General features: G+C 56.9%; 1 protein-coding gene across 12 annotated transcripts in view; it reads left to right on the top strand.

Annotated features, from left to right (window-relative positions):
* CACNA2D2 (calcium voltage-gated channel auxiliary subunit alpha2delta 2) overlaps nucleotides 1-13,294 on the top strand; it is a 142,572-nt gene that overhangs the window by 107,241 nt on the left and 22,037 nt on the right. For all 12 annotated transcript variants that reach the window (XM_053897860.1, XM_053897854.1, XM_053897853.1 and 9 more), the window contains exons 4-5: nucleotides 4,464-4,523; nucleotides 12,107-12,151. In XM_053897860.1, coding sequence (XP_053753835.1) covers nucleotides 4,464-4,523; nucleotides 12,107-12,151 — 105 coding nt within the window. The remainder of the gene's footprint in view (nucleotides 1-4,463; nucleotides 4,524-12,106; nucleotides 12,152-13,294) is intronic.

Below are 13,294 nucleotides of genomic sequence, written 5' to 3'. Positions count from 1 at the left end.
TCATAAGGACCCAGGAGAGGTGGGAAGGATGCACTAGGAGAATGAACCTTAGGACAGGGTGGGGCTGGGCTGCAGGTACATCTCCCAGACAGCCTTGAGCTGGGCTGACTCCTGTGGGCTCTGTGGAGATGGGAGCACGAGGCTCTGAGTGACTGACAGGGGAGGGGAGTCCAGGGACTGGGTGAAGGCAAAAGGAGACTTCCAGGAGAGGTGACACAGTCTGATAGGGCTGATGGAGATGATGTAGAGCATGTCTCACACAATAAGAGTGGATAACAGAGGAAGATCCAGAGGTGGGCAAGAGCCTTGCGTGCTTGGAGCCAGCAAGAGAAACCTCCCAGGGGACTTGACCCTCTGGGCAGCTTCTAGGGGTTGGAGCAAGGGGGCTGCCAAGAACCTACCCACCCTCTGAGTGGGTACAGTTCCCGCCTCCAATTTACAGACAAGAAATCGAGGGCCAGCGGGGAAGCCACTTATGCAAGGAAGCCGGGATTTGAACCTCTGCCAGGGCTCCAAGGCTCTGGGAGTCAGGTTCTGATGGCTGCTTGGAGCCCCGCAGGCATGCCAGTGGGTGGGCCCAGCCCTCTTCCCTCTCCCCTCTCCCCTCTCCCCCCAGACCTGATGGGACCTCCAGCAGCCAGAGCTAGTCCAACACCCCCCCCGCCCCCATCCCCCCCCATCCATCCTTCCCCCCCACTCCCCACCCCACCCCACCCCGCCCTCTGCTGCCTCAGCCCTTCCTACTGAGCCACCAGGCCTGTGTGTTTAGCAGTTTCCACACGTCCAGCGCCCGGGGATGGACTGATTGATCTGTAACACCGAAAAAATAATAATGGCTTGATCGTTACCGAGGATTAAAAGTAATCCTTTCGCCGTGGCTATTGCAACTCCGTTATTCACGAGTCAGCGGGCTGACCTGGGCCTTCGAGCCTATGGGACTCCATGGATTCAAGGAAGCTAGGGGCTAGGCAACCCCCCCACCCTGGGTCTCCCTCACCAGGCCCCCCTCACCTTGGCTGCTCAGCTAGGGAGCCAGAGGGCCTGCAGCCCCCATGTTCCTCTGGCCTGTGAAGCCCAGGGACAGAGCTGAGCCCTGAGAGGGTAAAGGAGCTGGCACCCCTGGCCAGCAGGGAAGGTGGCTGCAGGAGAGGACAGCCCCTCAAGGCTGTGGCCCAGTTGGAGACTTCAACTGGTGCAGTTTGGTGTTTGTAGCCCCGTCAACCCTGTGGCTTTTCTGAGGCAAGAGTCCTGATCCTGGTTATTCCCATACCCTGCGCTCGCCTCATCCCCCATGAAGGGCAGTGGCCTCAGTGGAGCCCTTCACTCTAAGAAAGGTCTGGGGTCCCTGGGAAGGTCACAGGCCACAGGGTAAGGAAAAGGGCCGTGAAGTGATTGCCCAAGGCTCACCCCTCAAGGTGTGGCCCCAGGGGCCGTCCCTAGGCCTCATACCCTCTCGTCCAGGCCAGGTGCTAAGCTTGCACCCTAGTAGATGCTCAGTTAACAGTAATAACAAGTGTTGTGTCATGTGTGTCACACAGTAATGTCCTCTACAAAAGAACATGGCAGGATTGTGAATCAGGGGCCTCACCCATCCTGGGAGTTGGGGTCAGGGTAGAGGCGTTTGTTGTTTAGGCTGAGAAGAGGCCCCAGGATGGAAGTGAGCGCAAGTGCACCCCTCAGGAAAGCAAGAAAGACTTGCCTTTTATATGCAGAGCCATGGGAAGCTGCTAAAGTGCTTCAGGGCAGGAGGTAGCCTCAGGATGAGATCCACATTTGGAGAATAGATGACAAAGGGCGAGAGAGGACACAAGAGCCTGAGGGAGGGACAGAGCCTGGGCTGGAGATGAACAGTAGGCGGTTTGAGTGATAGCACAGATGAGATATAGGCGGCAGGGATTCCAAGACGGATGGGCTCATTCCAAGAGGAGATGGTATGAGCTTAGTGGGCCTGAGGGTCACCCTAGGAAGGTGTCCAGGACCTTAGAGGGGGTCAGGATTGGAAGCAAGATATGGAAGGTATCTAGGAGTAGAGACCTGTGGTCCCTGAAGCTGGGTGAGGAGGGTAGGGGCCCCCCAAGCAGGCACTGCAAAGCAGGTGGGCAGAGGATGGAGCCTACAAAGAAGACAGGTTGGGTAGCAAGAGAGGGGATCAGAGTCCAGGAAGGGCTCAGCATTATAAAGTGAGGGGGTTTGACTTCAAGAGGGACTTCCCTACCCTGTCCCCAAGACCCCCAGCCTAATAGTCTTCCCAGCATCCAGTGCTCTTGGCTGGAGGAAGAGGGGGAGCTAGGCCCAGTGGGAGTAAGGATGGCGTTGGTCAGCCCAGCCTGCCAGAAGAGGCATCCTGCCCCAGACAACAGAGGCCACAGCTCTGCAGGCCATACCCCACCACCACAACTGTTACCTGCTGGGAGGGAGGAAAACTGGGCTCCCGGGTCCTGATCCCCATTTCCCCATCATGAGCAGCTGACAGGCTTTGTTAGAATCTCCCCCACTGAGGTCCACGTGCCACACCAGGCCTGGACCAATGGACAGGGAGTATGTGTCCTAAATACCAAGAGACCAGGGCCTTCTGAGTGAGCGCTGGAGGCCAGGAGGCAGGACCCCACTGCTCCACCCATAGGATGGAATGGGGCAGGGATGGAAAAGCACAGCCCCTACTCTACAAGAGTTGCCCTGCTCCTCACTGGGCATCGTGGAATGTACCTTCAGACCTTGGTCATGGGCTGGGTAACACAAACGTGGCTGAGGGGCGCCTGGGTGGTTCGGTTGGTTAACAGTCGACTTCAGCTCAGGTCACAAACTCATAGTTCGTGAGTTCAAGCCCCAGCATCAGGCTCTGTGCTGACAGCTCAGAGCCTGGAGCCTCTTCGGTTTCTGTGTCTTCCTCTCTCTCTGCCCCTCCCCCGCTCACACTCTCTCTGTCTCTCTCTCAAAAATAAACATTTTCAGGGGCACCTGAGTGGCTCAGTCAGTTAAGCATCGACTTTGGCTCAGGTCACGATCTCACTGTTTGTGAGTTTGAGCCCTGCATCAGGCTCTGTGCTGACAGCTCAGAGCCTGGAACCTGCTTTGGATTCTGTGTCTCCCTCTCTCTCTGCCCCTCCCCCACTCATGCTCTATCTCTCTGTGTCTCAAAAATAAATTAACATTAAAAAATTTTTTTAATAAATAACAACCATTTTTTTAACTAAAAAGAAAAAACAAGACAAACGTGGTTGTGAAGGCCAAACTCAGAGCCCCAGCCTGACCCAGACTATGTGACCTTGGAAAGGTTTCTCATTGTCTCCCTGCCCAGGTATCCTCATCTGAGGAAGACATGAGCAGTGACAGGTACACATGCTGTGTCACCAGCCTGGTGGCAGGCTTGGTATGCAGTAAGTGACCAGTTCACTGTAAGTCATCAGTATGATTAACAGGACTTCACTGCACTCAGCTCCGCAGGAGGCCCCAGAGGGCCATCTTCAGGAGCTCCAAGAGTTCCTAGAGGGACAGAATCCATGGAGGTGCAAAATAAGAATCTCTGGGCAGCCAGGGTTCAAGCCCTGAGGGTGGCAGAGTACCAATGCCTCTTTCAGGAAGCCCTCCATGACATCCCGAATTCCCACAGCACTAAGCTTCCTAGAAGCACTTCAGCTACTCCTGCTCTGGTTCTACCCAGTTTTGTGCCTGTTTCCTCCTCTAAATTGTGAGACGACAGGGCTGGCTGGCCTGCCACATCTCCACACATCAGCATGGTCTGGTGCCAGGCGTGGTTGGTAACAGGGTGTGGGATAGAAGGACACAGAGCTGTGCTCACAGGCACAGGGGCCATGATGGAGGAGAGTGCAGGAATCAGCCCCAAAGGGTGGGCCAGGCTTGTGTGGAGAGAAGGCTTGGAGAGCCTTGCTGGGAAGGGGCTCAAGAAACCAGGACAGGGACAGTGGTAGGGGGCCTGGGTGGGCAGAGGTGTGCTAGGGGTACCTCCTGTTGGGCCCTGAGCAAGCTGGGGACAATGACACATCGGCAAGGCACTCTGTCACTTGTGGCAGTTCACCCTTGACTAGGGAGGGCCTCCTCTTGGCACTGGAGTGACACTGGTTTGTTGGAGGTAGAGTGGCAGTGGGGCTTGACTCCAGTGCCTGAGGCCTACTACATCCCAGGGGTCCCCCTGCCATCGTGTGGGCAGGAGATGTGGCTGGGCTAAAGTACAGGGAGTCTCATGGAGATGTCACAGGGAGATACCACTCAGGTCACTGTGCAGGCTTCACCTGTCCTATGTGAACCCAGCTGTGGGTGGGGGAAGGGCCCCCTTCTCAGCAAGCTGAAGAAGGTCTGGGGCCAAGGAATCTCTGAGGGTCTGGCAGGATGGGACAAGGGAGTCCGTGAGCCAGCCTGGACCCAGGGAGTACTAGGGATGGAGAAGGCTTGGGCTGGGCATGAGTCTTCCTCAGCCTCTGACCTCCCTGTGCTCTGTTCCTCAGAGATTGGCCGACGCTGCAGAGAACTTCCAGAAAGCCCACCGCTGGCAGGACAACATCAAGGTAAGAACTGCAGTGCCCTCCCCAGCCCCTATAACCTGCCCACCTCCAGCAAGGACAGATATGAATATGGGGGAGGGGGCGCTGCCCAGAAACACTGGAGGGGCACTGAGAGCTCTGTGGAGTAGAGCCTGGAACCTTTGTCCAGCATTCAGCAAACATTTGAGGCTCCCCTTGGTGCTGGGAGAGAGGGTGCAGCTATGAACCTGTCACTCCACCCCAGAGGAGCTATGGAGTCCCCCGGCGGGCAGACATGCTGCTCTAAAGTGATGCTCCCCAAAGTTGGTGTTAACCTTGGTGGTTAAGGATGTGCCCAGACTCTGGAGAGACCCTAGGGCAAAGAAGTCCCTTGACTCCAGGACTTTTTAGACTTTAATACGCTGACTTGGAAGAGTCACTGTGGGAAGGGGACAGAGTTCCCTGTCTTCCAGGAGGCCATGAGCCTAGGTTAGGGGACTAGGCTGTCACAGCCACAAAAGCCCCTTCTTCCACCAGGAGAGCTCAGAAGGAGCCCAGGTGCCGAGGGAGTAGAGGGGTGAGAAGCTGGTGATAGGTCTCTTCTTGAGGGTGGAAGGGCCCAGAATGTGGAGGAGAGAAGGGAAGCCTCACTGCCCCCCAGTTTCAAACCCAGGTAACCCTCACAAATTCAGGCAGCTGTGTGTGATTTGGACTGAGGCTGGATATACCGGCACCATTACTGTGAAGCCAGCATCTCAGAGGGTCACAGTAAGCCAGAAGGTAGACTGAGGCAGGGTTCCTCCCAAACTCAGGGAACCTCCCATGCCAGGGATGATGGAACGCTCAGGGACCAAGCCAGTTGGTGGTGCTCATGTGTCCTCCACATCTGCTCAGGCCTCTGAGCCATGCCTCCTGATGGTCTCTGCTAAACACCGGAAGAGGCACCAAGAGCTGCCTGCTGGGACCCAGGGACCAATAAGGGGCGGGTAGGCCCTTGCCACTGCAGCTCTGGGCCTGGCACTTCTGGGGGACAGGTGGATTATTATCCCTACTTAAACTGATGAGACCACTGAGGCACAGGGTGGTTAGACCGGCCTGACATACCTGTTGATGGCAGAGATTCACAGCTGGGCTGCCAGATACCAGGGGGTTCATGCCTATGATCCAGGCCCCCTCAACCTGTCTGTCCTCCTCCCTGGTCCCCATCTCTCCAGGCCACCCTGAGCCCTGCCCTGCCTTGCCCACACCATGGCATTCTTCCTTTGCTGCCTGGTGGGTATTGGCTGCTACCCTTAGGGAGCTCATGTGGGGTTGGAAGTAACAGATGATTTTTTACAGTGAACACATAAATGAGCTGATGACTCCTTGGACTGATCCCACCACCCCAGGAGCTTAGGACTGGCCCTTCTCTCCCTCCCTTTCCAACACCACCACCCATCACCGGGTCCCCGTGCCACCTCAGCCCCTTGATCAGAAATATACATGGTGGTAGCCACTGGCACCTACCACTCAGACCATGCCCCTGCCTGCAAACAGCCCCCACTCTGGTAACTCCTCTGCAGGACCCAGCCCTAAGACTGTGCTCAGGGTCCCAGGATCTGACTGTTCCTGTCCCCTTGTCATCCTCATTCATCACCCAACTCCTCCTATGCCCCAGCCACACTGAACACCTCACTCCAGACCCATTCCCAATCTCTCCCCAATGCCTTCTGTTCCTCCTAGAGGCCCGGCTTGTCTGTTCCTTCTTAGTGAGGCCTCCCCCATGCCCCGGCCATCAGCTCCTCCACTTTCTGGGTATCCAGGACCCTCGGCTCTTGCTCCGGCTCTTTGCTTCTGACATACCTGCATCCTCCCTCCCCACCCAGGACTATATGCAGAGCAGACAGGACTGGGAGTGAAGGAAGAGGGAATGATAGAATGAAAAGACCCACCCTCAGCCTGGTTTTCTCTCCCTCCCAGTCCAGGCCCCAAACAAGAAGACAAAGAGGCTGCCTCAGCCCCAAACCTATTTTTTTCCTGACTCTGCAAAAGACCCCAAATTTCCAAGGATCATCCTGCCAGACTCCTGACCTCTGATTTGCAGCTACTCCCAGAGGCAGGAACAGCTTATCCCAAGCCAGAGTGGGCACCACAGGGGCCTGCCAAGAAGGAAGGCCAAGGTCTCAGGGGCATCCAGAGGGTGCTGAGACCAGTGCTGCTTAAGACACTGAGTACCTGTGGGACCCAGCAAGGGTTTGCCCCTCTCTGGGCTCCAGTATCCCCGTCTGGCAAAGGACTAGCTGGTCTTTGGTGCTGCCTGCTGGCCCAGGCACGGTGTGTGAAAGGGGAGGTCCACACGTCAGGCCATAGAGATGCCAAGTTGGTGACAGTGTGGGTGCATCTCTGGCCCTGGGTGCTCTTGTCCTAGTATGAGGCAGAAGTGAGCTCTGGCCAGCCCCCTCCCCTCAGCTTGACCTGGAATGCCCCCAGCTGTGGGTGACCACAGGGCCAGCTGGTGTTTACCACCACCTCCCCCTCAGTCCGTCAGTCTGCCTGTCTGTCTATATCTTGAGCAGGGTGAAGCTGTAATCACCCCCTGCTTCCCAGCTGCTGGGTCAGGGCCCTGTTCTTCACCAGAAGCATTGCACTTGCCCCAGCTGCCAGGACGAAAGGCATAAGTGCTAATGGTGGGCCCATTAGCTGGCACACCAGCCATGCCTGCCTGGGCTGCCAGTGAGAGCTGGCAGCAGCTGCAGGTGGGGACTGTCCATGCCAGGGGGGCACAGGGACTTGAGGCTGGGAAAGGGATGGTGTTTTTGTCCCTTGCAGGCACACCACCCGCCCTTGAAACCATGTCCTTCCCAGTGACCTTCAGAAGGTACAGACAAAGAGCCATATTCCTCCCAGCACTCTAGGAGAGCCACAACCCCAGTGTCAAACCCAGGCCCTTTACATACGCCCGGCCGTCTCCCTGTAACACCCTCTCCTCCTCCTTCAAAAGAGCAATGCCTCTCCCTCTCCAGTTAACTCCCTTGGGCTCCTCTTTCTGGTCTCTAAGCCTAGGATTGGCACCCGCTGCCCCAGGCCAGTATCCCAGTGGGCTCATCTGTCTGCCCCACTCAAGGCTCCTCTAGGCCAGAAGCAGCTGGACCTGATTCAGTGTTGCCCACCAGCTGTCCATGTACCCAGTCGAGTGCCCTGTGGACAAGTTGGCCAAGAGCAGCTAGGCCTCAGTCTTCTTACCTCTGAGATGGGGAGAATGGCACCCGGCAGTTCTGGGCACAGAGAAGATGCTTGGCACATGGAATCCACTTCACGATCAGTAGGACGTGGCCCTCCCTGTGTCAACAGCACACAGTAGGTCTATATGCAGACCTCTGAGAAATGGACAGTGGTATAGCCACATCTGTATACACACACCATCTACACCAGCCCAGGGACTTGGGGGATCCTGGGGTCTGCAAGGTCAGAGCTGGGGTAAGAGAGTGAGGGAGCCGTGTCTGGATGTGAAGGCCCCCAGTTCCCCTCTTAGTCTCAGGCCATGACCCCACATACTGGCTGCAGCAGAGGCAGGGAACCTGTAGCCACAGCCCTTGGACCCCAGGAAAACCATGGTCCTTGTTAGCAGGCAGCACTTCCCATGACCCTGCAGACAGACAGCAGGTGCTCTGGTGCCTATAACACTTAGGGTAGATGAAGATGGTCTGCCTGCTGGACACCGTGCCTGGCACCACCACCACACTGTGCCAGCATTATCTGCCATCTAAACCGCCACCAGGGAGGAGCTGGGCCAGGGCATGGGTGGAAGAGGCAGGAGATGCCATTGGCCCCAATGCCAACATTGGGACCTGTGGGAGGACAGAGTCCTGCCCTGGGAGTCTAATGGAGGAAGCAGTCCTACCCTGGGGAGTCTGGGAGTGGCAGACACAGCTCTACCCTGGGGGGTCTGATGGGAGAGGTAGCTCTGTCTGGGAACCTAAAAGGAAGACTGTGAAGGCTGGGCCAGGCCAGAGGAGCCGGCTGGACAGGACAGGTGGCCTCCCCAGCCTGAAGTCTGCCCCAGCCATCAGGTCTGCTGCCTGCCTCTCTGCCAAGCCGGCGACAGACGGCTCTCTCAGAAAACAGTCCTTTTGGCTGAGCTGAGCTGGCAATGAGCCAGGGCAGGAAGGCCAAGCATCCTCACTGTATCCCATGGTACCAAACGACACCAACTGCTATTCCCCATGCTCGCTTCCTCACCCTGTTTCCCACCTGCCAGCACCCCTCGTGTTCTCTCTTGGGCTCAGCTCCAGCTAAGGAAAGTGTATGTGTCATCTATACAAGGGCCAGGTGGGCCCCTAGCCCCACCCTTCATGTGTCATCTGTGTACAGAAGTCCACACGGAGGAGAAATGTGAGTTCAGAAGGGGTGATTCCCTCCACCCCCTGCCCAGTTTGAGCAAAATGGCCCCTAAAATACCAGGTAATAGAAAGGGGTGTTGGGTATAAACCCCAGACATTAGGGATGCCCATTTCTCCACAAACAGAGGGTTTCTTCCACATTCAGGCCCCTCCCAGGGCTGTGGAGTTGCAAACCTAAGGGCCGCCCATGCACAGGGTTGGCCCTAATGCCTGGGGAGGCCCTGCTCCCTGTCCTAGTTCCCTCAGAGGGGGCATCATCATCATCCCGACTTTATATAGTGGGAAATCAAGACCCTGAAGCAAAGCCTCACTGAGGCTGCAGGATTTAACAGGCACCCGTGCCTCGCTGATGAGATGGCGGTGACTCCCGGGGGTAGTTATGGAGCTGCTGGGGATTTTGAGGCTTCAGGCTTAGTCTTTTTTTTTTTTTTTAATTTTTTTGTGTTTATTTATTTCTGAGACAGAGAGAGACAGAGCATGAGCAGGGGAGGGGCAGAGAGGGAGACACAGAATCAGAAGCAGGCTCCAGGCTCCGAGCTGTCAGCACAGAGCCTGACGCAGGGCTTGAACTCACGAACCGTGAGATCATGACCTGAGCCGAAGTCGGTCGCTCAACAGACTGAGCCACCCAGGTGCCCCAGGCTTAGTCTTCACTCACTGTTCTGGATCCCAGAGCTCACATGTTCAGGTCAGGATTTGAGGCCAGGACCCTTTGCCAAGGCCCCTGCGTGTAATCACTAGGTACCACCTCCTCGTGGTCTTACCAAGGCAGGGCAGTAATGGTGGACACCAGGGCACTGTGCAGGCCAAAGCAGACACAGAGGCCTTTCCAGGGACCCTCCCACCCCAACCCTGATGGTCACACCCCCAGCTCCACATCACATCAAGCATAGAGACCACAGCTGTGTCTACAATGTATTTTCACACATGTGACCTTGCCCGCCACCACCCCATGCCAATGCTACTCTCTCCCAAGGAAGGGGCATGGCCTGGCCTCTCAAGGTGGGAGACGTAGGGAGGGGTCCTGCCTCCTGGGGGACAAGGGCCACATACAGATTCCTGAGCCTTGCGCATGGTCCGCAGGGGACCGGAACCCTCCTGAATGACACGTTCCCCCTGTGTCACTGATGCCACCAACATCTGATTCTCTGCTGAGACCATGAAACAGCAGGACAAAAAGACAAAGGGAGCCATTGGAGCAACTGGAAGGGTGGCCCAGGGGTGGCCCAGGTGCAGGCAGGAGCCAGCCCGGCCTGTGAGAGGAGCACAGGTCTCCTGGGGGCCCCAGAGTTGCCGGCCCCTGCCCATGCCCTCTCCCGTCCTTGCTGGAGGTTTGCTTAAAAAGTTGGTGAGTGAAGCCCCATGTTCTAATCTGCAGTCCTCCCACCGCGCCCGCCTGTTTTCATTACGGAGGGAAAGAGCATCAGAGCCGTGTTTATAACCCCCTTTTAGATAACAAATCACATTTTCTTTTTGCCAGCGAGTGTGTTGAATTGATATTTTTTCCCCTCAGTTTAATGGGTTTGTGTGTTCAGGAATGATCTTCATCAACCGAAACTCCTTATTGTGTTTGATGTAATGTCAGCTTTCATTATGTGCTTCGGTCGGAGCCAGGCGCAAGGAAAGGCCGAGCACCCTGGAGCCTGGGCCCCGGCCCTCACCCCCACCCCGGGCCCACCTGGGCTCCAGTCTTCCTGGACTGGTGGGTGGGTGGGTGTGGGAAGGGTTGGAGATGCAACAGGAAGGCAGGTTGGAGCCTGGGTGCGAAGCCTTTCTTACCCCTGCCGTGTCCTCATCTGTATGTTGGGGGGTCACAAGCCCCACATTACCGTATGTGCAAAATGCTGGACACAGATGCCTCTGGTGACGGAAGCGATCAAGTCTCCTCTGGTCTTACGTTCATCGGCTGTTGTGGTCTTGCCCAAGCGTGGTGCCAGGCATGTAGTCAGTGTTGCAGAATGCTTGGATTATGCTTACGGGTATAGCCAGTGGCCTGTAGCCCCCAGACCTCTGGTGGGAGACAACTCACCACTGTCCCCACAACAGGCCCCCATACTGACCACCTCGAACCATGGCCTCAGACCCTGCACCTGGGCAGTCACCAAGGCCAAGCCCCACCCTGAAGCATGGGGAGCCTGAGCTAGGAGGGAACAGTGCAGCCCTGAGGTCACATGGCAAAGAAGCGGCCAAGGTGACTTCTGCCCACCAAAGAGTAATCGCTGGCTCTGTGCTTGCTGTATTACAGCCAGACCATTGGGAGCACCACTGGGACCAAACTTCTTGATCAACACCCCCATTTTCAGACCACAAAAAAGCAGATTGCCAGGGCCATGCACCAGGTTTTTGCTGAACAAAACAGCACTGAGGAGCACTGGAAGAGGGTGACTCGGACAGTGGCCTTATCCTGTGTCCTGACCCTAGAGCCCACAAGGGCAGGAGTGGAATGGCCCTTCCTAAGCCGGTGGCACTCGATGGCACCAGATTCACCTTCTGGCGGCCTCTGTCAGCCACGCTCAGTTCTGATTAAAGATCATTAAACATGAAATTAGCCCGTTTGTGTTACGGGTCCCCGGGGTGGCCGGTGATTATGACGCGCAGATGGCCAAGAACCCAGGCGTCGGGCAGGCGGGTGAGGCCGGGATGCGTGGGGCTAACACTGCAGGCGCAGGCGGCCGGGAGGCAGGCGCGGGGGCTGGGCTTTGTTTTCTCCCGCTCCTGTTGTGTAAACCCCCTTGCATTTCACAACAAATCACAGATAATTAATAAGTACATGCCCGTAATGAGCAGGCTTTTTAATAGAAGAAATTGGAAGATGCGGTGTCGAGTCATTATTTCACTCTGGCCCAGACTCGGCTCTATTTTCCCATCTTCCCCACTACACCCCCTCCACACACACACCCTCCAACCCCGGTAGTGCTTCAGTCAGAGTCTCTGCAGACAGGCTGGCTCTGACCCCACCCTCCAGCTGGGCTGCAGTGCTAAGACCCTGGTCCTGGAGTCCAGGAGCCCTGGGGAATCCCCACCCAACCTGGAGCACCACATCCCCCTGGAGCCTGTGAGGGCCCCTGAAGGGCTTTGTCTGGGGTGGGGGTGGGCATGCCAGGCCTGACTCCCGACAGCCCTCCCCCTGGCTCCTCTGGATGAGAGATGAGTGAGGGGACCGTTGCTGGCCTCAGGGCAGGCATCCTGGCTGCACCTCAGGTGACCTTGTAAGAAGCCGTGGGGGTCAAGGTGTCTGTCTCCCACCAGGAGGAAGACATCCTGTACTATGACGCCAAGGCCGATGCTGAGCTGGTGAGTGCCCCACCTGCACTGGGGGAGGGAGAGCTGCCAGAGCCCCACACCCTCCCTGGACTAGTGGCCTCAGCTGTGAAATGTTAAGTCTCAGCTTCTTCCACATTCTGAGGTCACCCTGCAAAGTACTGGTGGCACAGGCCCCATGCCCAGCCCCAGAAAGGTAGTGAGACACTTGGACCTCATCTGGTGGGTCATTCAGGTGCCAGCATGGAGGGGACTGACTGCTATGGGAGCAGGGAAGAGGGAGCAGTTGGGAGGGCTTCCTGGAGATGTGCAGGCAGGGCCCGGCTGTGGCTGTGGCTGTGACTGTAGGCCATCGGGTGTGTTTCAGGTGGTGCAGGTACCTTCCTGAGGGTGAGGGGAGCAGCAGCTTCAGTTGTGCTGAGCACCCCACGGTCGTCCCCACTGTGCTCACCTGGAGCTCAGTCAGTCTTGCCCCAGCTGAAGAGGCAGCCCAGCCCTGTGCCTGTTCTCCAGACGAAGGACAGGACTCGGGCTCTGCTGGGGTCACTGCTTCAGAAGCGGCGGCACTCGGGATGACCAGAGGACCCAGACCTACACTGCTTTTCTGCCTCTGTGTCACTGATTAGCCCATGTCTGCTTGGGCTGCCCTGTCACCAGAGGCCTCACATGAAAGACATAGTACCATTTTGGTAGCAAGGGACCTACTGAGGAGGCAAGAGTGCAGGGCACTCAGAGTAGACAGTGTTTGGTGAACCTGGCAAGGCCCAAGTCCATCTGCCTGCCTTTGAGGCAAAAGCAGTTGAACCTGACTATCTCCTCTGTGAACAGAGGTGTCATAACAGCTCACTCTCTGGCGTCCCACCTGCACTGGCTGGGGCAGGAGCCCTCAAATCCGGTGTTCCTCTGCCAGGCTTATTGGCCAGGGGCATTTCCTGGGGTGAGCAGGAGGTAGACAATGACACCAGGAGGTGGGCAAGCAGGAAGCGATCCCTGCAGAGGGTCCGTGGTGCCAGGCTGGCCTGGGTAAGCCTTCAGGAGGGCAGGCGGGCAGGGGGCCCAAGAAGGAGGAGTGGGTGGGCTAAAGCAGGTGTGCTTCCCCCTTGGCTGAGCCTCCGTGGCTCCCAGAGAAGTTGCTAAAATTAAAGCTGGAATCTGAAATTCAAATGAAGAGCGAAC

This window comes from Panthera pardus, unplaced genomic scaffold (assembly GCF_024362965.1).
Source record: "Panthera pardus isolate Hobbes unplaced genomic scaffold, ASM2436296v1 HiC_scaffold_8, whole genome shotgun sequence".
Lineage (NCBI taxonomy): Eukaryota > Metazoa > Chordata > Mammalia > Carnivora > Felidae > Panthera > Panthera pardus.
This window is presented reverse-complemented; position numbering and strand designations above follow the sequence as displayed.